Source organism: Centroberyx gerrardi, chromosome 17, assembly GCF_048128805.1.
Source record: "Centroberyx gerrardi isolate f3 chromosome 17, fCenGer3.hap1.cur.20231027, whole genome shotgun sequence".
Classification (NCBI taxonomy): domain Eukaryota; kingdom Metazoa; phylum Chordata; class Actinopteri; order Beryciformes; family Berycidae; genus Centroberyx; species Centroberyx gerrardi.
This window is the reverse complement of record NC_136013.1, coordinates 14,362,190-14,387,537: the sequence shown is the minus strand read 5'-3', so window position 1 is coordinate 14,387,537 and position 25,348 is coordinate 14,362,190. Positions and strand designations below refer to the sequence as shown.

General features: G+C 40.6%; 4 protein-coding genes across 4 annotated transcripts; 1 reads left to right on the top strand and 3 right to left on the bottom strand.

Moving 5' to 3' along the window:
- The first annotated feature begins 750 nt into the window (after window positions 1–750).
- On the top strand, window positions 751–6,852 carry reep1 (receptor accessory protein 1). Its single transcript, XM_071910956.2, has 8 exons — window positions 751–782; window positions 2,585–2,657; window positions 2,791–2,867; window positions 2,987–3,107; window positions 3,570–3,683; window positions 3,967–4,129; window positions 5,437–5,705; window positions 6,377–6,852. The coding sequence occupies exons 1-8, from the start codon at window positions 751–753 to the stop codon at window positions 6,446–6,448; spliced, it is 921 nt and encodes a 306-aa protein (XP_071767057.1). The 3' UTR covers window positions 6,449–6,852.
- A 2,048-nt stretch (window positions 6,853–8,900) lies between these two features.
- On the bottom strand, window positions 8,901–10,411 carry mrpl35 (mitochondrial ribosomal protein L35). Its single transcript, XM_071910957.2, has 4 exons — window positions 10,359–10,411; window positions 9,842–9,998; window positions 9,300–9,444; window positions 8,901–9,152 (listed from the first exon to the last, which is right to left on the bottom strand). The coding sequence occupies exons 1-4, from the start codon at window positions 10,387–10,389 to the stop codon at window positions 8,964–8,966; spliced, it is 522 nt and encodes a 173-aa protein (XP_071767058.1). The 5' UTR covers window positions 10,390–10,411; the 3' UTR covers window positions 8,901–8,963.
- A 743-nt stretch (window positions 10,412–11,154) lies between these two features.
- Window positions 11,155–18,863, bottom strand: LOC139920868 (uncharacterized). The gene is made up of 9 exons (XM_071910955.2): window positions 18,690–18,863; window positions 17,216–17,389; window positions 16,297–16,435; window positions 16,081–16,169; window positions 15,422–15,485; window positions 13,980–14,068; window positions 13,679–13,791; window positions 13,420–13,576; window positions 11,155–11,964 (listed from the first exon to the last, which is right to left on the bottom strand). Exons 1-9 carry the CDS (start codon window positions 18,736–18,738, stop codon window positions 11,807–11,809), a joined length of 1,032 nt encoding a protein of 343 aa, XP_071767056.2. The 5' UTR covers window positions 18,739–18,863; the 3' UTR covers window positions 11,155–11,806.
- A 1,080-nt stretch (window positions 18,864–19,943) lies between these two features.
- On the bottom strand, window positions 19,944–24,465 carry cfap99 (cilia and flagella associated protein 99). Its single transcript, XM_071910999.2, has 15 exons — window positions 24,352–24,465; window positions 24,068–24,212; window positions 23,856–23,950; window positions 23,605–23,717; window positions 23,328–23,505; window positions 23,043–23,123; window positions 22,422–22,490; window positions 22,103–22,192; window positions 21,898–21,986; window positions 21,444–21,648; window positions 21,092–21,233; window positions 20,855–21,006; window positions 20,563–20,768; window positions 20,266–20,455; window positions 19,944–20,124 (listed from the first exon to the last, which is right to left on the bottom strand). The coding sequence occupies exons 1-15, from the start codon at window positions 24,463–24,465 to the stop codon at window positions 20,011–20,013; spliced, it is 1,983 nt and encodes a 660-aa protein (XP_071767100.2). The 3' UTR covers window positions 19,944–20,010.
- Window positions 24,466–25,348: the final 883 nt, after the last annotated feature.

The window sequence follows — 25,348 nt, the reverse complement described above, 5'->3', positions numbered from 1 at the left end:
GAGTATGTAGGCTAGAGGCTGGGCTAATGGTACAGGTGCTTTTGGCCTAGAAATCTCTAGGCCAAGCAAAATGTTACTCCTGAGCATTTTTTATCCAGTTTTCAGCAGGTGTTCTCTGTTTTTCTGCCCCCTAACTAGGGATGTAGTGGGTGGAGGTTGACTGTGGTGGAGTCAACCTATTTAGGCTGACATGAATCTATATGGTGTAAATTCAGTGTATAGATCATAGTAGATAGTATCAAACTGATGGAAGTTATATGAGGATAGCTTCTTTTAAGGGGTAAAAAGCACAAATTAATACTTTTCTGAGAATATAATTGATTTCTGTTTATACTGGCAGTTGTTTGTTATGATGATCACCAAATGGAGATCACAGTCACCCCACCTTTTCCATTTACCACTACATTACTACCCATAACCTACACTGTCACTCCTTTAACTGTTCACTCTGGGCTATTTCGCTCATTGCCTTCTATTTGGTATAAACTCCTAACAAAAAGTAAATTTGATGCAAGCCAGGGAGTCACAGTTTTAGCCAACCTGCCTGCTGCATATCTGCACGTCTTTGGAAGCCACTGTTTTCCATGCAAGGCAACTGCTGCCATCTATGGATGAGGGCTATAGCTTGTTCACTGTTTATCCCGCATCACGTTGCTGCTTGTGTGCGTCCGGACGCTGCCGCCTGACGCGCCTGTCATCTGGAAGAAACTCCTCCCCGCAGACAGCGCGTCCTGTCGCCTTCCCAGCGCAATGGTCTCCTGGATTATCTCTAGACTTGTGGTGTAAGTATTTTTAAAAAAATCATATTCCATATTTTCTGTGATATAGTAGAGGAATGACAAAATAGCGTTTCCAGGTTATTGCGCGTTTTTTGAGCCGCTCACTGACCAGGTGCACGAGCAGCCCGCTGTATAAGATCCCCGATTTAGGGCTTATTTCTAAGCAGAATCAGCCGTGAATTGGGAGGGGGTGAGGGGGCGAGCTGCTCTGTCATTTTGACTGAAAAGCAGTCCAATTTCAACAGGATGGTACTTTGCCATTTCAGCAGGAATGCAGTAGCTGGGCCTGTAGACCTACAGTATTTCTAAATGGACTGGCAGGGTTCAGTAGCCTGACAGTCTTTGTGTTTACCAAGTGCCTTTTTTATTCTAGACAAAGAGGTGACGTGATTGGCCAGATGATGTATATTACTCATAAGGGGGATAATGTGAGACACAGCTATGTTAGAAATAAGCGGCGTCCTTTACTGCCAGAAACCGCGAATCCCACTCATTGGCGAGGTGACGGAATTAGCCGGAGCGGCTGTGAGTGGAGCTATTCTGTGTTGATGTCCTGTATTGGGAAAACAAAAGGGATGGGTCAGCCTTCTCAGGTTACAATGCAAGTGTTACTCATGATCCTAAGACTTGTGTGCCTATATGCCCATAGAATTAGGAATTTACCCAAAATGAAACAATGGGATCCCATTTATGACTGTACTGACCATTTTTACCAGCACAAAATATGAGTCAGCGCCATTACAGTCGGTGTGGAGCAAACCAATAGCAGATCCAAACCTCAAAATAGTGAGCCAATTAAATTTAGATTACAATATCCTGTTACATAGATGGGGTTGTCTTGGAATTCGTTGCGATACCCCTGCAACCCTTTCATGCATGCTGTCATTTGGGATGTCCAGTCTCGAACAGGAACATTTGCTTCCCCTAGACCTGATATATTTATTCTGAGTGTCCTTGTGTCTCTAAACTCTATAATAGCACAGTTATCTGCAGGCCAGGCCAGCCTGGTGCAACATTATGTAGGTCAGTAATTTGATCAGGTCACACTCAGCTGTTGCCTGGCTGTGGCACTTCAGGAAGGTCCCGTCCGCGACTGTATAGTCAGCAGCACAGGTGTCTGCACAGGAATAGAAAATTCTAGAATAGATAAATAAATAAATGAAAACGTATATGTGGGATAATTTTAGCTCTGGGCAAGTAAACTGGTTTAGCCAAATCAGCCCTACCGTGCGTAAAAGTCTGACTTTACGCACGCTTTGATTTGATAGTTTTTCTAGAAGGTAGAGGCTGTTGTACATTTTCTGATGTGTCATGTTCTGATCTGTCGACCTTTCTGACCTTATCTCCATTCGCATCATGTAGACTACATCTCAGAGAACCTATAGGAAAAATATATGTATTGACTATTGACATATATAGAAACCACCACATGTATAAAAAAGCTTGGATCCTTTAACCACAGATATGTCCAATATGGAGTATGACAATACTATAAAAATCCACTTTCATAGATTGTCTGCATGCATTTACATGGATTTACATACATGGTACACAAATACATTTGACTATTTTTAAATGTATCTTATCCCAGCACATATTATCCAAGAGTATGATTTGAAATATGGGCTTATCCCAGGATGCATTATACATACTGTACATATATTTACTTACATTTTGAAATAGCTTACTAGGATATATTTTTATTCCTAAATAGATTTATTTATGTTTTGAAATATATGTCAGAGTCTGTGGTGTATATTGTTTTGCTCATGGGGTTGATGGACACATTTTTCTTTGTCTTCTAGACTTGTGTTTGGCACACTATATCCTGCATACTCATCCTATAAAGCTGTGAAGTCAAAAGATGTGAAAGAATATGTAAGTACATTGTTTTTACACAGCATGTCATTTACAGTGATGAAGTGATATAAGGACACAACCTCTGCTCCACATAGATATGATTGTACAAGGTGTAATGTAATTATCTTTCACTGTTCACTTCCATTTTCAGGTGAAATGGATGATGTACTGGATAATATTTGCCATGTTCACCACAGTGGAAGTATTTACAGATATGTTTCTTTGTTGGTAAGTGATTTTTTTCGTTATATAAATGAAATATAGTAGTTCCTTGTTGGAAAATGGATGTGACCTGCCATGAAGGTTTGCCTCAGTAATGTCTCCATCATTGCGTGTCTCCACTGCAGGGTTCCTTTCTACTACGAGCTGAAGATAGCCTTTGTGGTGTGGCTGCTGTCCCCTTACACTAAAGGCTCCAGCGTGCTATACAGGAAGTTTGTTCATCCCACGCTTTCCTCAAAAGAGAAGGTGAAACCCCTTTCCTCTGTCTCATCTTCCCTTTCCTCCTCTGGTGAAAATATTAAACCTAGGCTGTAAGTTAGTTTGTTTTGTTAGAATTCAAACATCAGTTTTACACGTAATCAGCCGTCTAGAGGACAGAGGGGCCTTTGTGCCAAGTTTCTCCTTGTTGAAGATGTTTAGGCTGGACAGGAGAAAGGAAGTGTCATAGTATTCCCCACATCTCCTTTCCTTTTTCCTTCATATTTGGGTCAGGAAACGCGTCAGAGAGTCCGCTGGAGTTCAGCAAACACAGAATCAGTTGAAAGATAAAGCAGTACTGTCAGAAACACCTGTTAACATGTCCAGATTTTCACATGCGAAAACGATAAACACACTTAAAATAATGGGTATCGAGTTTGCCTCTCTTGAAGTCCATCAGAGAATATTAACATGTTTGTTTTTATGTTTTTTTGGTACTTTGGTATCCAGGACATTGATGACTATCTCTGCCAAGCCAAGGACAAAAGCTATGACACCCTGGTGCATTTTGGGAGGAAAGGGCTGAATGTTGCAGCCACAGCTGCCGTCATGGCTGCAACAAAGGTACTGCTGACTCTGAATATTTGATTTGTACTGACCTGGGGGTATGGTAGGGTGTTTTTTTGCCATTCACATAGTAAAGAAGGCCTGTTGAATAGAGCGGCTCGTCTTTGTGGAGTATGAGCAGGATCCAGGACCAGAATGTTGATATTTTTCACACAGTCAAGCTAAGAATGAAAGAAAAATCTATTTCTACCTCCTAATCACCATCCATGCTCTAATTGTCCCGCGTGTTGTTTTCTCTGATACTGACACTAAAACAAATACCTGGTGTTTCCCGTTCTAGAGCCAAGGCGTCCTGTCAGACAGACTGAGAAGTTTCAGCATGCAGGATCTGTCTTCCTACCAGTCTGACCCCTCCAGCCCCGGCTCTGTCACCACCCAGCCTGCAGCAGCACAGCACCGGGCCCGGCCCATGATGCGCAGCAAGTCAGAGAGCTACAGCAAGGGTGAGAAGACTGTACCAGCACTCAAAAAGTAAAAAAAAGTAAAAGCCACTAGAGATCAATGTGTTAAGCATACAAGGGTATAGTGTTATGAAGCTGTATTAAAGTTCTGTAGTGTTTTTGAGAATATATCAGGATGCATTATATTGCTTTGATAATATGGCAGGTTGATAAAAAGCGGTAACATACTGATGGTTCGCCAAGCATATTAGCTACAATGCCTGAGCATCAACATAGCGGGTCTGCACTGCAGTAACAGCGCCCGTCTCGTTTGCGTAACGCACATTATCGTACAGTTTTCTGTCTTCCTGTTCAAGTTTGTTTAAGCCTGCAGATATTGTTCAGTGCCTTCGCTTTCCTGAGTCGCCCCTAACCTCAGACCAGCCTTCCTGTTTGGAACAGGTCGGGCCCCGCCGGGCTCCCAGCCCAACCCTCCTGTCAAAAATACACATGATGTAGCTTGTGTCATTTTCCACGGTTTCATTCCAAGAGGAAATAATTATCGTTTGTTTTACTGTGTTGTCATAAAATTATTGTTTCAGGATGAGATTATGCCTTTGCAGTTCAAATATTAGTCTAGGCACTTAAAAGCTCAAATGTGGCAAAATGCTTTGCATCAAGCTTTGTAAACTGAATTACTCACATATGCACTAATTGTTGACACGACAGCTATTTTACATGTTATACATATTTTACATTTTGATAGAAATATCTGTAAACCTGAGCTATAACTAACCTTTTTATTTAACAAGGAATCATGGTGATTGAGTAAATATTTCTGTGAATATACATGTATGTGGTGAGTATATTCTCCACATAGATACTGTTTATTAATGATTTCTCAATTCTCAGTAACTAAAGGATACCGTAATACTAAGGCCATTTTCAAAGGCCATTTGAACAGTGTTGTCAAATGTTTGTTTTTTTGTTTTTTTCTGCTGTCAGTTTTCATGCCATTATTATACAGGAGATGGAAATTGACTTGAGTGGACACAATGAAAAACAAAATAGCACAGAGGAGCCCTAGTTGGACTAGGCTTGTTAGGCTTGTTAGGCTTGTTTGTGCTGTGGCTGGGATGTTTCCTTGTTTCAGGCTAACCTGAAATTCCTACTCAGATAGTCTCTACTCTGTGCAGTGAATAAGCCTTAATGATATGAACTTTCATAAGCACCACAGACTAAAATTAGTTTTAAAATCAGCAATTACAGTAAAATATCTGGCTGCTGCTTCCAATTTAGTAGACCAGAGGCAGGATTTCTGTATGCAAGCCTGTTGTTCACTCCTCCCACCGTCCTTCTCCACGGTGCAGGGCAGGATTTTGACATGACTGAATATGAGGTGTTGGGTTTGGACCACTGGGACGCCAAGGAGTCGCTGTCCCAGACTCTCTTGTCTTCTGAGCCCACACCCCTTTCACTGACACCCCAGTCCTCTCCACCCTCCACTCCTTCTCCACCCTCCACTCCTTCTCCACCCCCCACTCCTCCAACTCCAGAGCAGCCTGAGGAGGTGAGGGGAGGGGTGCAGACAGCATCGAGCTCGCCGCAGCTCAGGCTGAGTAAGAGGAAGGCTCCTGAGGTACTGCCTTGTAAACATGGCTGCTCAGCTGCTGCCTGGTGCTAACTGCCCCTTGAGAGTGGCGATTAACTCACTGATTCACTAATTTTTTACTGCTGTGTATCTAAATGAATCATCACGGGCCAAGACCCTTATTGCTGAGGAGAGTTTTCTCATCTGGCTGCTAATAGAATCTCTACACTGATGAGGCTAAATCATGCATTGGTTCTAGTGGAATGGAAATGTAGTGCAAATGAATGTGTGCTTTTGGTTTGGGCCCGTCTGGTGTGATTGCAGTGGCTCACGTGTTTGGAAATGAGGAATGAGAAAAGGCCAAACACGCCCCAATGACAGTGAGGTGGATAAATGAACACGGATTGCTTTCCATTGTATTTCACGAGTGATGTGACCTTTACTTTTGGTGCCAAATTCAAATTAAGGGACTCCATTAAATCAGAACACAGTCCCTGGAATAACCAGAAATTAAATTCCAGGACTGTGTTCTCTGCCAAGATTTTCATTCATAAATTTCCAAATCAAAACGTAAATTTGTTCGGCATGTTGATGGACGACAGAATGAACGAGCAGAGTTTGAACAGTGTGTGATTTCCTCCACATTAATGATGGCTATTAGCTGACTAAACTCCATCTCCCTTTCCCCTTTTATCTCCCTCCATCGCTCCTCTGCACAGCCTCCTCCTAGAGTCTTAAGGCCTCTCACAAGATCCAGGAGTGCCCTTTCTTCACACAATGAAGCCATGTGAAACTGTGTCCTCAAGACTACTTCAGCTGCCTTTCGCTGCAAGGAAAAGAAGATAGATAAAAATACTGTATGGCCAAAAGCTACATGTTTAAAGCAGCCTTGTTTTGGAATAAGGTGTAACCAAAGTGACTTATGACCCCTCTATATTTAGTATATAGCTTGTGGCTCATGGTAAGAAAAATGAGGTTTGTGACACTGAGGTAGGATATGAGAGTGAATGGGTTCCATGCTGACAGACATTTTGAGTTTGCGGGTTATTGAATATGTTTTGTATTTATGTACAGTTTGTGTGTTTATCATTTTACTGATTTGATTGTTTTTATATCAGGTTTGGGGAGATAAGTGCATGTATGTCTTCCCGGTCATTAGTCCCCAGTTTATTAAACAGAATGTATTGTCACTGAATATTACGGCTGGCATTGTGAGTGACACCGTGAGTGACTGTTTGAGAATGTGTTACAAGCCAAGGATCAAAAGGAAAGGCGCGGCTGTTTTCTAACCCCTACTCACTTTGGTTTATCTGAGCCGATGCAATCTGCACTGATGAATTAACACAACAAGGTATTACGAAATCAGTCGGGTAATGTCCCCAGAACATATTCTGATAAGGCTTCCTTTTTAGTAACGGATAACGTCAGATAGCATACTATATTCTGTTCTTTACCTCTGCATAAAAGCCTTAACGAAAGAGAGGAGAAACATCAAAATATAAGATATCTCCACAGGTGGCCATAAGTATTACTAACATAACTATGTTCTCTTTTTAAAAACTTTTTGCACTATGTTTAGAATTACAATTACTGCCCTCAATACTCAGAAATGGCCAAAAATTATAGTTAATCATCACAAAGTTCGAGCTGAATATGATCACCAATGATTTAAGCTCATTATTGTTTATTTCTTCTGTGATAAGGAAATAATTACTTGTGTAATAATAGGTAATAACATTTTTATCACACAAAAGAAATAAGATACTATACCACCAAAAGTTTTCTCAGTGGAGCAGAGTGTTTTGACAATCTACTGTCCGGTTCTATCTAGTTTCACAGCACGTCAAACTGTCATTTATATGACGTTATGGAAAAGATTTGTGCTGCTTGTGCAATTTAAGGCCAATATATTAGGAATACATCACTTTCAGTTGAAGCAGCACACAGAAACAGGCTCAGTCAGTTAAGTAGATATATAAACATGGTTCTTTTTTCATGTTTGAAATCACTGTGTAATATTCTGCTGTTATCTGAGCAACTCTAGGTTCTTCTACTTGCTTCTTCTGTTTTTTTATGAATATAAGTGAGTAAACGTATTGGTTTGCAGGTTTACAATCTTTCATCTGGGCTGTTAAGGTTGGGGAAGTGTTTGTCAGTAGCACGAGGGGATACACTTGTGTCTTTATGTGTTTTCATCCTGTACTTTATTCACTGAGCCTGAATCTTGGTCAACATTTTTACACAATGTATCACTGTGGTTATTGATGGTTGGAATTTGAGCGGCAAAAATTTCACTGACTGTATCATTTACAGTGGTTTGAAGTTTGAAACAAAAGCTTCTCAGGTACAATTGTTCTGTTTACACGTCATTCACTCTGATGTTGTAGATACACTTGTTATGCACATGAAATGTCCTTATGGGTAAATGGTAAAAAATGAAACAGGAAAATTCTGGCCTGTGATGAAGATCTGAAATCTGTGTTGCAGCATTAGTGGTTTCAGTGTTAGTGTTGGAAGTGATTTCCTTCTATTAGAAAAACATACAAACTGAGAAAAATACAACAAATATGTTGTTGCTAAGTAGCAGATTTGTACACTTGTATGTAGATTGATAAACTCATCATTGCATGATGTTTGTTATTAGTATGAAAATGGTTTTCTTAAGTGATTTTGTGTGAAGCTGTTCTTGGCCTCTTCAGATGCCTTGCTGATAAACACTGAATTCATTTGTCAGTCATTTTCAAGTGCTTTGCTGAAAGAACAGAAAATGTTATATTGACTCTTTCAGTTGGCCATTCATCTGTATGAGGAACAAGTCTTATTTACCGATAAACTAGCCACTTTCACTTTATCGATGAAGAAATACCACTTTACTAAGTTATGCTGACATTTTTTGTTCTGGCAGGCCAGAATCTCTAAATACTTAAATCTTCAACTTGATTGTGAATTATAAGACTAAAGGAGTGATGTGATGACATGACGGTTTATGGCTATCAATTTATCTTTACACTCAGTTAATTACTTCTGTTGGTGAATTGACATACAGCCATTAAATATGAAGCAAAACTTTGACACGGCTTGTGTGTTTCAATCTCTTATTTTAAAGAGCAGCTAAAAGCATGACACACGTTAAAAAGAAATGAGTGCATTGAACAGACAAAGCAACAACCTGTGATATCTACATAAAACTACCAAGAGTGAATTTGAGCTCAGCATAAAGAGACATAGAGCAAAATCATTTCAGAGACATAAGACTTTATTACATGATATTCTAACAAAAACAAAATACCATACGTTAATGAGTAATTACAGTTTGAGGTTGACCCGATCGTGGTACTTCTGGTATGGATCGTCGAGGTACCAGTTCCTCCTTTTCCAGAAGGAAGTCGTCATTTTATCCAAAAGCTTGCACTGCGTTTTGTTACAAAACACATGCTCCCTCAGCCGCTTCCGTCTGGCAGGCATCTTCTTCCACAGCTTCTTCTTGTATCCGGCCTGTTCACAGACAGAGAGAAGTAACAGTCAGATCGCTGCTATGTGGAATGGAATATAGCTTTTCAACAACAACCTCAACATGGATATACTGCATTTAACGTGTCATTTTGGCATTCCCAGTTACCCCAAACAGTAAAAGCCTGGTACCTTGCGTCTGATCCAGAGGCCACAGTGCAGCCTCAAGAACCGTTCTGGCACAGATTTCACCGTCTTCCTCTTCCCTTTCTTCAGACTGTAGTACGTCAGGTTTCTGCTGGGCTGCTGAATCAGACTGGGAATAAGAGCTGACACCCTGCAACACAACAAATTAGAAAAGTAAATTAAGGCACAATATTTGTTACCTAAATAATAAAGATTTCATTTAATCAATTCTAATCATAAAGGTGATATTAGTGATGATTATTACACATTATAGCACTTTATTTGGATAGTCCAATGTCAAAACTCAACCACCAGGTGACAAAAAGTAGATGTTGAACAAAGTGACACCCGACTTTTTGCTGCATCTCTACAGACTATGTAACCCAACCCTGATTTTATCTTAATCCTAATCCCATTTTTATCCCTAACCCCAATTTGACCTTTTTCTTAACCCTAACCAAGACACTGAGTAGTGTGTTAGAGATAGAGTGGCTCAATGACAACATCTAATTGGAAACACATGAGGTGCATTCCCCCCTGGCCTTTACCGTTGCAGGATGCCGTGTTGTGGTGTCGGACATATGTTAGCGGACAGAGAGGCCCATCCCGGGGCTGCAGCGGCTCTCTGGAGCGGGAGACGACCGATGGAGGAGAACTGACAGATCCTCGGTGCTCTGGAGCAGAGGAGCAGCGGCCTCAGCAGCCCTGCGACACACAGCGGCAACAGGAAAACATCACTTTAACACACAAGTTCACCTCCAACCAAGATACGACTCTGTGTTAGCAATGCAGTCACAGGGAAGCGGATAACACATGCATATAATGCCGAGTTCACGTTCACATACTATCTGAGCTAATAGAAAAGCTCTGCATGGTTGTTAATATCGCGGCTGGAGGAAGGGGCATATTTAGCTAGGTCGCTTTAGCATGGCGAGATAAAGACAGCCACACGCACGGCTTCACAGTTTGGCCACTTCACTATATTACAACTGTCAACATGGATAAAATATTGAACGTCTATGAAGAGAAGAGAGCGAAAATATACAAATATCAAGCTATACACACCGGGCACCTTCCTCGCCAAGGCGGCCGCCATGTTGGTTCGCGTAGGACACTGTACTACGGAGCACCGTTAGGACAATCAGTACACGATTGCGACCGTGTAGGAGCTATGGTGGCACACCGATACCTAAGTCTTTAGTGAATAGAACAAACTTGTTTTGCCTATCTAATTAATATTGCATTAGTTTTGAATATAACAAATATATAAAGTTCCTTCAAACCTGCTGTTTTGGGACTCCATGTGTGGAGCAGTGTGGAACTACCTGGACTGAAAACATAATGCTATAGCTGGCAGTGATTTATTACTGGTGGCTGGCAAAGTTGTCATTTCCTCCATTAGTTCCCTCTACAATCTGATGTTAACAAGGAGACATTATCCCCTCAGATAATCCAAAGGGAAACACTGAGAAGCCTATAAATCATCATTACTTACCTCAGTCACGGTTGCCCACTCTGCCAAGAAGTTTGCATTCCTAGTTACAAGTGATAAAAATACACAATACAAACTTGACATCAAAGGCACTCTGAGTAAAAAGTTACATTTTCACTATTTTTCACTTCATTGGATATCATTTTTGTTTAAAGTTTTTATGACTGACAAGGCAACCGAGTTCATCTCCCTATGACTATTGCATATTTGAAGACTGCCTTAATACTTTGACAAAGAGAGCCAATGAAGCATTGCTACGTCCTGTGTCAGGTTTTTATTTGTAAGGTTTGAAATTGAATTTAAAACCTCTTTGAACTTTAATTGTAGTCTATATTGCAATTCATAGTATAAAGCAGTTAGAGGTCAGACCAGAGTTGATCATTTTTATTTGTTTTCCTTTAAAACATACAAATATAATCTTTTTAAATAAGACAGGTGAAAAACATTAAACAGGTATCAATGAAACTATAGACAACACAATGTACCTTAATCAATCAAATGCATCAAAAACACAAGGCACCAACCACAGTTCACAACTTTCTACAACAGAAACTACTCTACAAAGCTTAACAGAGGCGCGCACCAATCTACCAACATATCAGTGCAAAGTAAATCAATTGCATCAGTAAAAAAGTGCTTTTCACAAGAGAGAGGTTTCTGCATCACCTCTTCAACATCCCAGTGTACCTCTCTTCATCCAGTAACCTAGTTTACAAAAGGAATGTCGTTTCCTAAAGATAGAACAGCTGTAACAGTGTCAGTCAACAACAAAACACAACAGAGTGAACTTCTGCTTGTCGATAATATATTCAAATGTACCACATAAAAGAGCTGGTGGATTATCAGTAGTCAGAAGGCACCATGTACTAAAATATGACTGTCTAGGATTTTAGAGTCAGTCTTTCTCTATCAGTCCTTTTGTCTACAGTTGAGGCACATATGCAACAAAAAAAAAAAAAGACTTCAGTGGTTTTGCTCTGCCTAGCACTTAGGAAAACTAAGTTGAAGACGATCCTTCGGCTCACCAGCCAGCATACACAGGTTCTGCATCACAGGGAATCCCATAGTATCGACCCTGAGGTCGCTCTTTGCGTAATAATGGAGCTCGAGCGGCAGACAGCTCTCCGTCGGCGTCTCTCCGTCGACGCAGTACCAGCAAAATGACAAAGAGCAAGGCCACTGGAAGAGAGAGAGGAAAACACCAGAAAACATTGTTGGAAATTAGCATCTACAGTAGGTACCATGATACATGAGGATGATTCTTATTACTCTTCATTATGTCCGTTTGTGCATGATGTGGTCAGAGACCAAAGGCAAAAACAAGATAATCTAATCTTAAAATATTTCCAGTGTGCAATAAAAAAGTTTTACCATGTTTTATAATGCCAAAAATATAAGAGGCTCTTACAACATGTTGAAATACATGTATATGAGATTTAAAACTTTGTTCTAGTCTGTAGGAGTTATTATTAAAAGATCAACTTCGTACTTAAATCTTATCAGTTAAGTGAAAAAAGTAAGTAACCCACTCCTCTGCTCCAGAGTGGGTTGGTGACTAAAAGTATGAAAGCTCTTCCTTAGCCGTCTCAGGTGGACACAGACCGCTGCTCCCAGTTACCATGGCATTACAAATCTGACCCAGACCGTGTAAAAACAGATTACTGCGGAGCAGCAGATCCTCATTCATCTGAACACTTTGGATTGGAGCTTTTCCAAGCGAATGAAACCTTTGATACATGGAAATATATTAAATTGCCTGAACAATTCTTATTTAAAATATGAAATGGGTATACATGCATTCAGAAATGCATTATATGGTCACTTTAAGTTTGGAATCAAGAAGGAAATTGCAAATAAACACATCCAATTGAATATATTTCTACATTAGAACTTTTTTTTTGCTTGTTATGCCTGCTGAGTAGACCAGTTTATTCAGTCTATTCAAGTCTGAGGTTTGGATACAACACAACAAGATTCATTTGCATTTATATATTTATAAATAAACAACTCAGTATTGCCCACTTGTACATACAAAAGATATTTTGTATATCATTCCATTTTTATGTACATTTTTCACCCACTAATGCTTAGTCAGGGATGGGAAATAACTTGCTTTCTTGAGCGATGAGACAAGTTTGGTATTTTGTTGTTTTGAAGGGAAGGACGCAGTGTGCTGGGCTGGTGAGTAGAGTCTAGAGGAAGGATGCTAAGCACCACATCTAGGACATTAAACTGCACAGAAAGTGGGCAGAAATAATGTCATCCAAAGGCAGCTTTGAACCATTACTACATCTAACACCCGCAGTTACTACTTACTTTGAGGAAAATGGTTTTGCATGTAATCAGATCATAAAAATGAGGATCACTGCAGCTTCAAGCTAGCCATCTTTATAGGAAATCAGTACAGTACAGTATTAATGAAGTTAATGCATGGAAGATGCTTTATTGAAGAAGCTCTGAAATATCTGAAAATGATACTGGCCATGTACTTTTATTGAAGTACCTGGATATCTAATACAGTAATACTTTTATATTCAAAGAACTTTGAGTGGAAAACGTACCAGATTACTGTTCTATCTGAGTATTTCTACTTAATTAAAGGATTTGTGCACTTCTTCCAGCATTGTTACTCACCCCCTCCTCCAATGACTAACAGAGCAATAGTGACAGGAGCAAGTTCACAAGTGTCCCCTGCTTTGCGGAAGAAGGTCTCCATGCAGTAGCCTGGTGCTGTGCTGCCCTCTGGACAGAAGGCGTCACTGGGGCACTGGATGGGGTTCACATCTGGACTCTGAAGGGAGGACATCCTCTGTCACCAAACTCACACAGGACATCATTCAAAAGGTACACAGGCTCACTACTCTGATCTGATGTAAGAGGGAACGGCACTCACAGGACAGTAGTGATTCTCAGGACAGACATCACAGCTCTCCTGGCCCCAGCGGATCTGGAAGAAGCCACTGCTGCAGATTTGACACATACTCTGACGGGGAGCCTTGTGCATGCCTGTCCAAAACCAAATATCATCTGGATGGATGCATCTCATCCATGCATCCCCTTTTCTATTACCATGGGCTGCAGTACTCATGAAAATGACTAAGCTGGAAAAAGTTGCTAAATTGTGAAACTACTAGGAATTTGCGGGGATACTTCTTTAGAGCCGTGTAGTTTTAAGTTAACATGATGTCAGTTACCTGGCCGACACAGTGTGCACTCTTTAGCAGCAGCCTGGAGAGACTCTGTGCCTCCGGGACAGATCTGACACTGGGCACAGCTGGAGGAGCTGTCAGAGAGACAGACACTGGTTTATGACTGGAAATGGACAAATTACTATGGATGTCATAGCTGCCACCACTTTAGGGCATTTTCTCAGCTGTGGTAAAGCGGATTTGGTTTAAAGCTGTTGTTGCAGTTTGGTTTCACAGTGATAACAGACAGATGAGCAAACATACTTCAGTCTAGGTTTGTTGCTTTGGCCTTTGGAATTTTGAACGCCAATCGGCAGCTTTAACAAACTGAATCTCATGATTTTCATTTTCACTTTCCATTGTACAATATACAGCATTGGCCAAAAATGATTACAAACTGTACTTTACATTGTCAAAATTATTAAGGCTTGCACTATTAAAGTTATTGGACATTTCCAAATGCCAAATGTGATGACCATGATGCACACAAAACACATTTAAATCAAGAACAATAGGGGAAATTCTCAGTGAAAAGTAGCCCAACAGGCCACTTAAATGCCAGGATATTGCCTGTATTTAGACCAGCTGCCTTCTCACTTCAAACAAATCACTCCAGGGTTCACTTGGACGTAACCCAACATCACCTCTTTCAGGCAGACAAAGGAACTGTTGTTTGGTGTTTACCAAAGTTCAACTTGCATGTTCTTACTCCCTCAAATCTAATCCAAACTAATGGGGCGTACCCTCCGGAGCATTGATTCAATTGTTCCAAAAAGGACAGGTGTGGCAGCAGCAGAGACAACCACAATGTAAAGGGCTGGTGGTGCAGACATGGAGGAAGCCTCATCCCAAACAGCCTTTTTAACAAGAGAAACTCAAATCAACTTTCACTGACATAGCTTGAAATAGTCCTGGATTTAGCCTGCTTTTGACTTAACTGGTGTCACAGGTAATCATTAGAGCGACTCCAGGATTTAATGAGGTCTTAAATGTCCAAGCAGGCAGGTCAAACTTCAGGTTAGAGGCAGAATGGGTTACGACTGCTACAACCCCTTAGCACCAACAGAGGCCAAATAAAGATTAGTCCAAGATTTTAATTAACGTGACCCAAGAACATGTTTTTACCCAGGCACATTCAGAGTTCGTAGTTCTGTATCTGTTCTGTAGTTCTGTAATCTGTTGCTCATGGATGCCACTGAAATGTTCATGGCTACTCCCTGTAAATAAAAGCAGTGACTGTGCAGCTGGCCTACTATGAGTGCTTGTATGTGTGTGTGTGTGTGTGTGTGTGTGTTGGAACGGAACCATGAGATGGGAGCATGTGATGTTAGATCTTTAGACAAGCGGCTGGGCAAACACAGAGATGGTTATGAAAGTTTCCAGATTTCTGGATCCCCGTACAAACATCGACAGAAACAGAAACGGGGTGATGTTGAAGGAAAACTTACTTGCAGAAAGTTCCTTGTGCACATGGATTACATGAAGTGGAATTCTGCTGCGATGAAAAGAAACCTGAAAACAGCATACATCATTTAACTCAACACTTCTGGCCTGTTTTCGTCTCAAACACTCACATTGGGATGATGTGAGCAGGCACTCCAAAGTGTCTTTTTACTCAAAATTTAAAATAAAATAAAAATGACCCTAAATGAGTATGAAACATGTTATGGTCTGGATCATTTTTGTGAGATATGTGAATGTGGCAGCAACTGTAATTATTGTAATTCATTTGCAAGTTCAAGTTCAAGCTCTTTTTACTGGAGAAGGCCTGAATGTATGATTAGTGAATAATTGATTTGACCAGTTTGTTATCAGAGATTAGATAGGCAGCTAGGGGATATTTGTACCTGGGACACTGGGACAATGCAGAGATACATTTTCACAATACCTTTGCCAGTAGTACAGCATAATCTATGCTAGTCTTTGCTCAGCATAAAGTATGATAGAAAAAATTACACATTTAGGAGGAACTGTCTTTAAAATAGTTGAATAATAATAGATGAATACTACATTTTTTTTGTCTATAAGAATACTACAAATGTTTTGTCTACTGCTGCTGTTGTCTGCATGAATACTGCTATTTTTGTGTACGGCTAAATAAACAAACCTGCGGAGCAGCTTTTGCAGGTTTCTGCAGCACTGTCATTGCTGAAGGATCCAGGAGGGCAGGACTGACACACGGGGCTTCCAGTGAAACTGTGTGAAATACACAAGAAACAGACAATCAGTGAACTAGATAGTGGAATAGTTCATACCATTAGAGGCAAAAGAAATCCTTGCACTTTTGGGTGTGTAAGTATGCTAGCAGAACTGGTGATCTCACTTAGTGTAGAAGCCCTGGCTGCAGGGCCGACACTGCTGCTGTCCGGCCAGCGGCTGGAAGAATCCTCTGGAACACAGCAGACAGGCTCCAGAGAACAGACAGAGCCCCGGGTCGGCACAGCAGGAGCACAGCAGCGTGTCTGAGGAGCAGGTTATCACAGTAAACTACAATACAGTCAAAGTCTTATCCACTTGTAAAACTAAGATCAAATGAAAATATGCGTGAAATGTTTTTAGATTTCGTCCTTTGGTTGATGTGCAGGGAGAATGAATTTTGGGTGGAAAATGTAAATAAATTTTTTAAAGATGATTTATTGTTTGTATTACACAACATCTGTTGCAGACATACATACAAAATAGGCCTACTTGTTCTGAACTTGTCATGATACCAAAATACCACCATACCACAATAGAACCATACCACAATACCAAAAAGACTAAATCTAGAGCTGAAACTAAATAAAAACTAAACTAAGACTAAACATTTGTAAAACAAACAAAGCAAAAAAAAACTAAACTAAACTAAAACTACCAAACCTACACTGAAAACTAACTAAACTAAACTTAAAATACTTAAAATTAAAAACTATACAAAGATAAACACTAATTAATTATGCCAAACTATAATAACCCCACTGTGGAAGACCAGAGGAACATTTTTTCAACTTCTATCTTAAATTTTATTGTCCATTCTTACATTTCCAGTCACTACAAGAAGCAACTTCAAGGTTTTTTTCAGTCAGCAGGGACTAGACAAGTATCTAGTAAACAAGAATGACCATCAGCTAGATCCTAAAACATATCAGGATACAGCTGTGTCTGTGATTGAGTCAGAGAGCGACTGCATGTCACACAGAGCGGGACAGATGACAGAGATTCAGCTCATAATGAGTCAGAGGCAGCGGGACGTCCAGACTCACCGTTGTCATAATGAGATCCAGGCACACAGGGCTCGCAGGTGGAGGTGTTGAGGGCGGAGCAGCCTGGCGACGTGGTGCTGAGGATCATGGGAGTCGCGGTCACATCGGTCACATTCTCACTGACTGTGGTGTTCATCACAGCAGGAGTGAGTGTGGTCTGGCTCACCACCATGCCTGGGAGAGAAAGTGAAATTTAACAGTGAGTGGAGGACAAAAAACTGGAAACGCAACCATTTCATTTGCCACAGGTCTAAATGTATATAAATGAATTATTGATTTGACCATATAGCCATCAGCTGACCCACTAAAGAGGTCATGCAAATCTCTCTCTGGCATCTGGAGCATGCTATCTAGATCCTTCTGATTAACACAGGAAGATACAGGAAGCTTAACACACATGATTAAATAACACTCCCTCATATACAGGAGGGGCACTTCTTCATTTTACTGTAGCTGTGAACATCCTGAATCGTTCACCACAATTTTAAGTATTTCAGTTAAAACTGTCTAACCTCTGAGTGAAAGGGGGGGAAACATGTGCAGCCACATCAGCAACACAGAGCCCATATTGTGGTAGTAATCACATTAGCCATGTGCTTAACTGCTTTGTTGAATAAGAGCCATCCTCTTCAAGAAATGCAATTATTCTGAAATGGGGTCATATGATTTCCCAGGTTCAGTCTCCTCTGGGTTGGCACATTTCTCCCTCAAACTCTTGGACATAAGCCTTGGTTAAACTGGAAGAAGGAACTATTGTAATCCTGTAATACATTTTGGAAGGATACAATACAAATGTCACAGCAAAAAGTTCCTATATGAATATTACAGTGATACCATAGGATATAAATTGATAAATAGATACCATAAAGTAAGATGAGGTCAATATTAACTCACACAAACACACTAGAAGTCCATACAGGAATATTATAGTGATTTTTCATTGTAAAAAATCAAGACTTTGATGCACCTATATACCTATAACCAATTTACATACAAACATTAAACTTAATGGGTTAGAAAAAGATTTAGCTTTTTTAATATGGTCGTGATGATTGTCTAAATTAGGTTAAGTTGCTGCTGATAAGCTTAACTACAACTACAAGGAAAACAACTGTTGCACTTGAATTGCAGAAACTATTTGTCAGTATATATATATCCAAATGTATTTCATGGCATAATTTTTCCATTCATAACTTATTATACTGTCAACCTGCGCCTGCTCCATAACAAAAAAAACCCACAATACTTGTGATAATGTTCTTATAATACTCGGGACTTCTAGTGTATCTGTGGCACTCAATGGTGAACTTACTGTACTTTATGGTATTTCATGTTATCTCCTATGGTACCCCTATAATATTCCAATAGGGACTTAAAGTTTTGCTGTGACGCGTGTATAGTGTCCTTCTGAAATGCATTATAGGATTACTGTAGCTCTTTTTCGTAGGGTAAAAGACAGTATATCAGACCTTACCTAGGAGACAAGCGGCGGCTATCGCAGGCAAAACTCCCCAACAATCCATCCTCCAGCTATTATAAATACTACCACCGAACAAGTTTAGAGCATTTCATCCCTGACAAGTGGTGAAGTTGCCTTTGTTTTTACAGAGGTTGTTGTCAGTGAATCATAGCTTGCTTGCTTTTTCGGGTCAGTCTTCTCCTCAGTGTCATATGACAAAATACACATCATGTGATTTTACTTTGGTGGAAAGAACTGAGCAAAATGGGCTGGATCTGGGCAGAATGAATGCATGTTTGTTACACGGAGCAGCCTGTGGGGGCGCTGCTGTTCCCTGTACAGTAACTCATAGAGTTAGTGTGTGGAATAAAAGATTGGCAAACGTTCAAATCTAATAGTAAACCATTACAATACATATGGAAAAGACCATTGATCTTATTCATTTCATACAAACATAATAATACTAAAGGTCCATAGGATCGCAATTTCCCTATTATATTCATATGGGGACTTAGAGTGTGTCTGTCTGTGGTTCTCAGTAGTGACTAATATTCCTACAGGATATTAAATACAATTTCTTTTTTTTTGCAATTTTGCTGTGATATGTGTATACTGACCGTATAAAAGTTATTATAGGATTACTATAGTTCTTTTTTGTAATGTATATTTCAACCATTGCACATTTTAAGTAAAGAGTGACCAATCAATTAAACATTTACAGATTTTTGTATAATAGTTTATAACTGGCAAGTGAACAGAAAATACAATATACAAAAATAACACCAATGCTATTTTTGCAGGAGGGAAATTTCCTGATGTCATCAGTTGAAGTTCATGTTCCTTTTTTTGTTTTTGCTTTTTCTCTTTTGCCACTGCTTGGTGAGTGGGATTCACTTCCCCTGGAAACTAAAACGTTTCTCTGATATTTACAAAGCATAACAAACCTCATGGCAACAGTGAACAGAAGCATGACAGCTAGACTATACAAAGTGCAACATTGTCATACAGCAGATTCAAGTTCACAGTTGAAGAGAAATCATTTTGGATGGTCTCACTGTGCAGGGAAACTAAACTGATGAAACAGTAATGGCATGAATAAATAAAATCATAGAAATAAATCACAATGGTAGTCAGACAATTTTATTTATTTATTTATTTTATTTTTTACAGTCATTTGAATGCTAAGTATGTCAAATTCAAAATGTAACAAAAATGCAATGCAAATTATTCAACCCTTTAATTTTTTTTCTGGCAGAAATTCTGACTGATGTATTATTCATCTTTCTCATCTAAAGTAAATAAACATTGCGAGGCCAATGGAGGATAGTCCACATATTTATGTCTTGAGTGTTTTCCTCTGAGAAGCAGCATAAGCATAAGGTGCTTCCTTCTGGACTTGACGCTCTAAGCTTCGCTCCAAATCTTCCCAACTTTTCTCCTCCAGGGGTTTCTGCCAAAATCGGGACAGAGTGAGGAACGGTATTATATTCTGCTAATGGCATGAAAAACCCAACGGCAACAAAACAGACAAAGCTTACAGCCCACTTACTGAGAGAACCCAGTTTCACTTTATTATGAATTCCATACTCACTTTGTTGTGTTTTCCACTTCTAACAGAGTGCGCCGCTGCCTGTTCAGAGGTTTTGGCCTTGTTCGCTCCACTTTGCTTCAGTCTTTGGCGCTCCTGCTGTTTCTCCTCCAGCCTCCTCTGCAGGGCCAGCACTCTCTCATCCTCAAGCACTGCCTGCTGCAAACCCAGCCTGGCTTTCTTCTCCTCTTTCCTGCCACACAGCAGAATCATCATGAACGTGTGTGTGTGTGTGTATAATACGTGTGTCTAATGCCATAACAAAGTCTCGCAGAAGTCAGAGTCTAATTTGTCCCCGACCTGCTGGCAGCGGCCTGTGCCAGTGTTCTCCTGTGGAGGTCGATAGCGTCCAGCTGCTCCAGCAGAAGCTGCTCCTTGTTCTGCTTCTCCTCCAGGATGCGGTCCCGTCTCTCCTGCTGCTCGCTCTGCTCGGCCTCCTTCAGGACGGCCAGGCGCTCCTTCAGCTCGGCCAGGGGCATTTCTCCCAGCAGGTCATGGCCCGCTGTCTGAGACACAGGGAGCCACGCGGTCATGGGTTTATATGATATGCATTGAGTAAGATGAGATGATATCCGGTCTTTCCTGCACTCACCTCAGTTTCATCCAAAAACCTCTGTCTGATGTGAGGAACAGATCTGATTGCTTGGATTTCACGGATGATTTCAAATTTCCTACTTAGCTCGGCCTGTGCTTCGTCCAGCGCTTGGCGAAGGAGCTCTCGGCTTTGCTCCGAGACTTCTTTTACTGTGACAAACAAGAACAATTATCACAGTACTGTGAAAACTGTAAGGCAAGAGAATCACATCTGATGCCAGGTGAGGTGACGTACCTATACACTGCTTGATTTTCTGCAACTTCACTTTAGCTGCCTTTGAGTTCTTGTGCCCCTCTGCCACTTGTTGCACCAAGTCTCTCATTTCTTTTTCCTCTTGCAGCCTTTTCTTGGCATATCTCTGCATCAGCTGGGCTGTCTACGAGAAACACCAAACCAACCATGAAATAACATTCTTCATAAATAACCATCAATCCCTCTCTCTTAAGACTTTTTTCTACAGACATGCTGTTATGTAATGGCCTTTCTCTTCACACTTCTCTTTAAACACTCTTGAGGTACTGTGTAAACTTTTTGTAAACTGCCTTTTCTTCTCAGTTGTTCTGTTTGCTGGGTGACTGTAGCCCACCTCCTCTTTCTGAAGCTGTGCAGTCTTCTGGTTGCGCTCCACTAAGCGTGTGCGGGCCATAGCCGCCTCCTCATAGCTGATGCGTCCTTCCAGACGCCTGCGCTCAATCTGGGCCAACTCCTCCTGCAGGTCCCGCTCCCGCATCTCCTTCTGCCACTGTAGGAAAGAGGAGGGCTCACGCGCCCCTTCTACCAGACGCTCCATTCTTTTTCAACACACACACACACACACACACACACACATTTCAATACTAGAGTGCAGTAAGAGGGATAAAATTCCATTGTTTTTCTTGCATGTAATATTTCCTTGACCTGTGCAAACCGCTGACGTCAAGATGTATATGCATTTCTGAGGTGTTTTTGACCCATTTGGCTTTCCATATATATTCAGCTTTCCGCTGAAACTGGTTCCAGATGCGGTTTGAGGAATTTGACAGGTAGACAGTGTGCTGTACCTTCGCAGCTCCTCCTCCACCTGGCGGTTATAGAGCGCTCCCTGTCTCAGGATGGCTGTGTTGTTGAGCTTGATGGACCAGCTGTTAGTCTGACAGAAGCAGACAAATGCCAGTGGATATACACGCGCCAGTTAATGATGATACTCATCAATATCACACAGAAGTTTAATGACCCCTTAAAGCGGGGGAAATAATTGTATCTCACCATCTTGTGATCGGCTGGAACTCCAGACGATTGAAATGAATTGAACTTGAGCCTGGAATCAAGGCTTTCCTGAATCTGGGACTTCACCTTCTGCAATACCAGGTGATGGTTCAGCAGAAAGTAATAAATATAAATGATGACACTGAGATGAAGCGAATGTGTGCTTAAATAAAAGGACATGTTGGAATTTAGCTATCAAGAGAGGTGAGATGTAGTGTGAGGATTGAGAAGTAAGCAACATGTCATTGTGTTTTTACTCTTTCTACACAAGTAAGCCTAAACATAACACATTGGACATAGGGATTTATATAGTCCCTACCTTAGTGCGTTCAGACTTCTGTGGATTTACACACTGGAACTGTTTCATATTTGCCTCATACAGCAGTTCCTTTGGTGAAAAACACATGAAATATCATTACAATGACGTAATAATGATGATGATAATAACTCTATACCACTTTTACAAAGTTACAGTTTTTTTGGATGGATAAATGGATGGATGGATGGATGGATGGATGAATTGATGTCATGCACTCTAGGTGCCCAGCCCACATGGCCATACAAGACAGATCCATACATCATGCTGCAATATGTGTGTATAACAAATGTATTCCTAAACAAAGTCAGGTATCACACAACTAAAGTATGTTGTAATTTTGCCCAGTCTTTACAGTTTGCAACATATATTTCACCTTTTCTGAAGCAGAACTCAAGACTGTGTTGTCATAAGCATCTAACCAAAAGAAATGAGCAGAAATAGAATCCTTTTGCTACATGAGGCACACTTCTCGGCTCATTATACAAAGGACAACAGAACATAAATTAATTCAGAAAATGAATTTATTTTTCACTGTCTCTCAGATCATATCACAGACCACTGCTGCCCTCCTCTGGATGTTATGTTTTTAATGATAACTAATGGAAAAAGCTGACATTGTACCTCAGCCTTTTGACGGTTCTTTCGTTTGATCTCCTCCATGGCCTGCACCTCTTTCGGAGCCTTGTAGGTGCTGTTTGGTACCTGAAAAACAAAAGCCTCATGACTGGAGCAGCCGTGACAGCCACAACACAATATATAGGATAATGGCCTGCTTTATCTATCAAGGATATCTCTGTTGGCTAGTACACAAGAATAGAAAACAATAGCACACATGTAACAGACTATGCAAAGGTTGTGCAGCAAAAGTTGAAAGATACTATTTATTTGAATGTGAATGAGACTGACTGGTTGGTGTTTTTCCTGCTGTGGAATGGGCTCAGGCTGGGGGAGGGGGCGAGGTTTAGGTTTGGTCAGAGAGAACTCCTGGGGCTCAGTGGGTTTGGTGGGAGCCTTCTTGACCTGACTCCCACTGGACAGTCTGGCAGCAAGCTGGTCCATAAGAACATCTATCTCAGGGCGCCATCTAATGGACAAAAACGATAGACCTATGGCTCAGTCCTTACCATTGGAGATAATGAATGTCATTCCCTGAAAATGACTTTCCTGTTCTCTACTTTTTCACCTTAGCAGAGGGGCAATCCAGTTTTTCTCCACATAGGCAGCATCATAGATATGACTCCACTCCCCTTGTATCCACGTGGTGAGGTTTGTGACATTGAAGAAGAAACTCAGGAACTACAACCAAAGACAATGCACACAGTTATACACTCAGCCTTTTACACAATGCTGCATGTACCACAATACAGTAGAGTTATTGAGCATTGGTTCTTTGCAATGCAACAACACAGATGCGTTCCAAACTGAGTTTCTCACTTTGTGCATCTTCTTGATGTCCAGAGATCTGACAATGTTGCTGAAACACTGAAGTCCAAGGTCATCGAGGATGAATGTGGCGAGGTAACAGATAACTGAAGAACAATGTAGCAACATAAGAACTCAGATGGTAGCCTTGCTTTATTCAGACTAAAAATCAAAAACACAGTCCAAGATGTAGTTAGTGGAGATGGCTTAGTTAATTAACTTACTGACAAACTGGTTGCGATCACCTCTGGATAAGCATTTCCCATTCTGGGCATAGAAGACACTGATGACTATGTCCAGTAACTTTTTGTGCTCAATACATCCAGAAACAACATCAAGTATGAACTTCTTATCCTGAGTATCCATGTTCTGCAACAAATTACAAGTGAAGAATATAACAAATTATATTCTCCAGACAGGTGTCAACCCCATCACACCACACCACACCACACCACACACCACACCACACCACAACACAACAAAACACAACACAGGCTGAACTGTCTACCTGCAGAGCCTTTGAGGCATCTTCAGTGAAGTCATCCAAACACTGCTTGCCAGAACTGAACTTATCAAGCAGCACAGTAGCCTCCTTGACAAGTAATCCATACCTTGATGCCATTTTACATCGACCAGCGTAAACCTGGTGGTGATTGATGGTTGTGATTAAATTATTTTTGCACGTAGAAAAGGCAATTTAAAAGCGAGTTTATAGACAGTGTAGAACACAATTTTGGACCTGGTAGCGACCTAGTTGTTATTCAAGAATAGATTCATTTTTTCTTCGAGAAAGTAACTTTTCCTGAGAAATTAGCTGAGCTGCTTGTTTTTAGCTCGAACCGTTGCCATGTTCATTCGTTGCTTAGCAACACACAGGCGTAAACAGAAATGTATCCAATCTCAAACGCATAACGTTAAATGACTGGTATTTTCCAAATCGTGAAAATATTAACTTTTATTGTATTAATGGGGGCTATTTCTTATACAGTTTGGTTAACATATTAATCCATGCAATATTTTAATCCATGGGATGTGCAACATCCTGATCCTTTGTTGCTTGCCATAACAATGATTATTACGTAGCTCATTGTGACGTGTGTTCAAGCCTTGCGCTGCCTTCAACTGCTGTCGGAAATATTGACTTTACGATTTGAGCAGATTATGACCCAACAAAGTGGTAAACACAACTGAGAAAGAAGAGGGATTTTTTTTTGTGGCACCCGAGTTGCCTAAATGTGATGTTTAGGAGGTGGAGAGCATGGAAGCCGTTTTAACAAGTCTTACTGTTTTATGTTTCATTTTCAGTCTTTGTTTAATATTTAGCTGCCACACATGTTTTAAATACATGTGTTAAATTAATACATTAAAATATTTGAATAAATAAATCAAAACACAAAAGCATCACATGCCTGATGCGCATTTCCCCCTCTCAGTTCTGCTACTGCAGCATAATGTAGCTCTGTGCCACATGATAAATGAAAATAAACATGAAAATAAAACAGCAA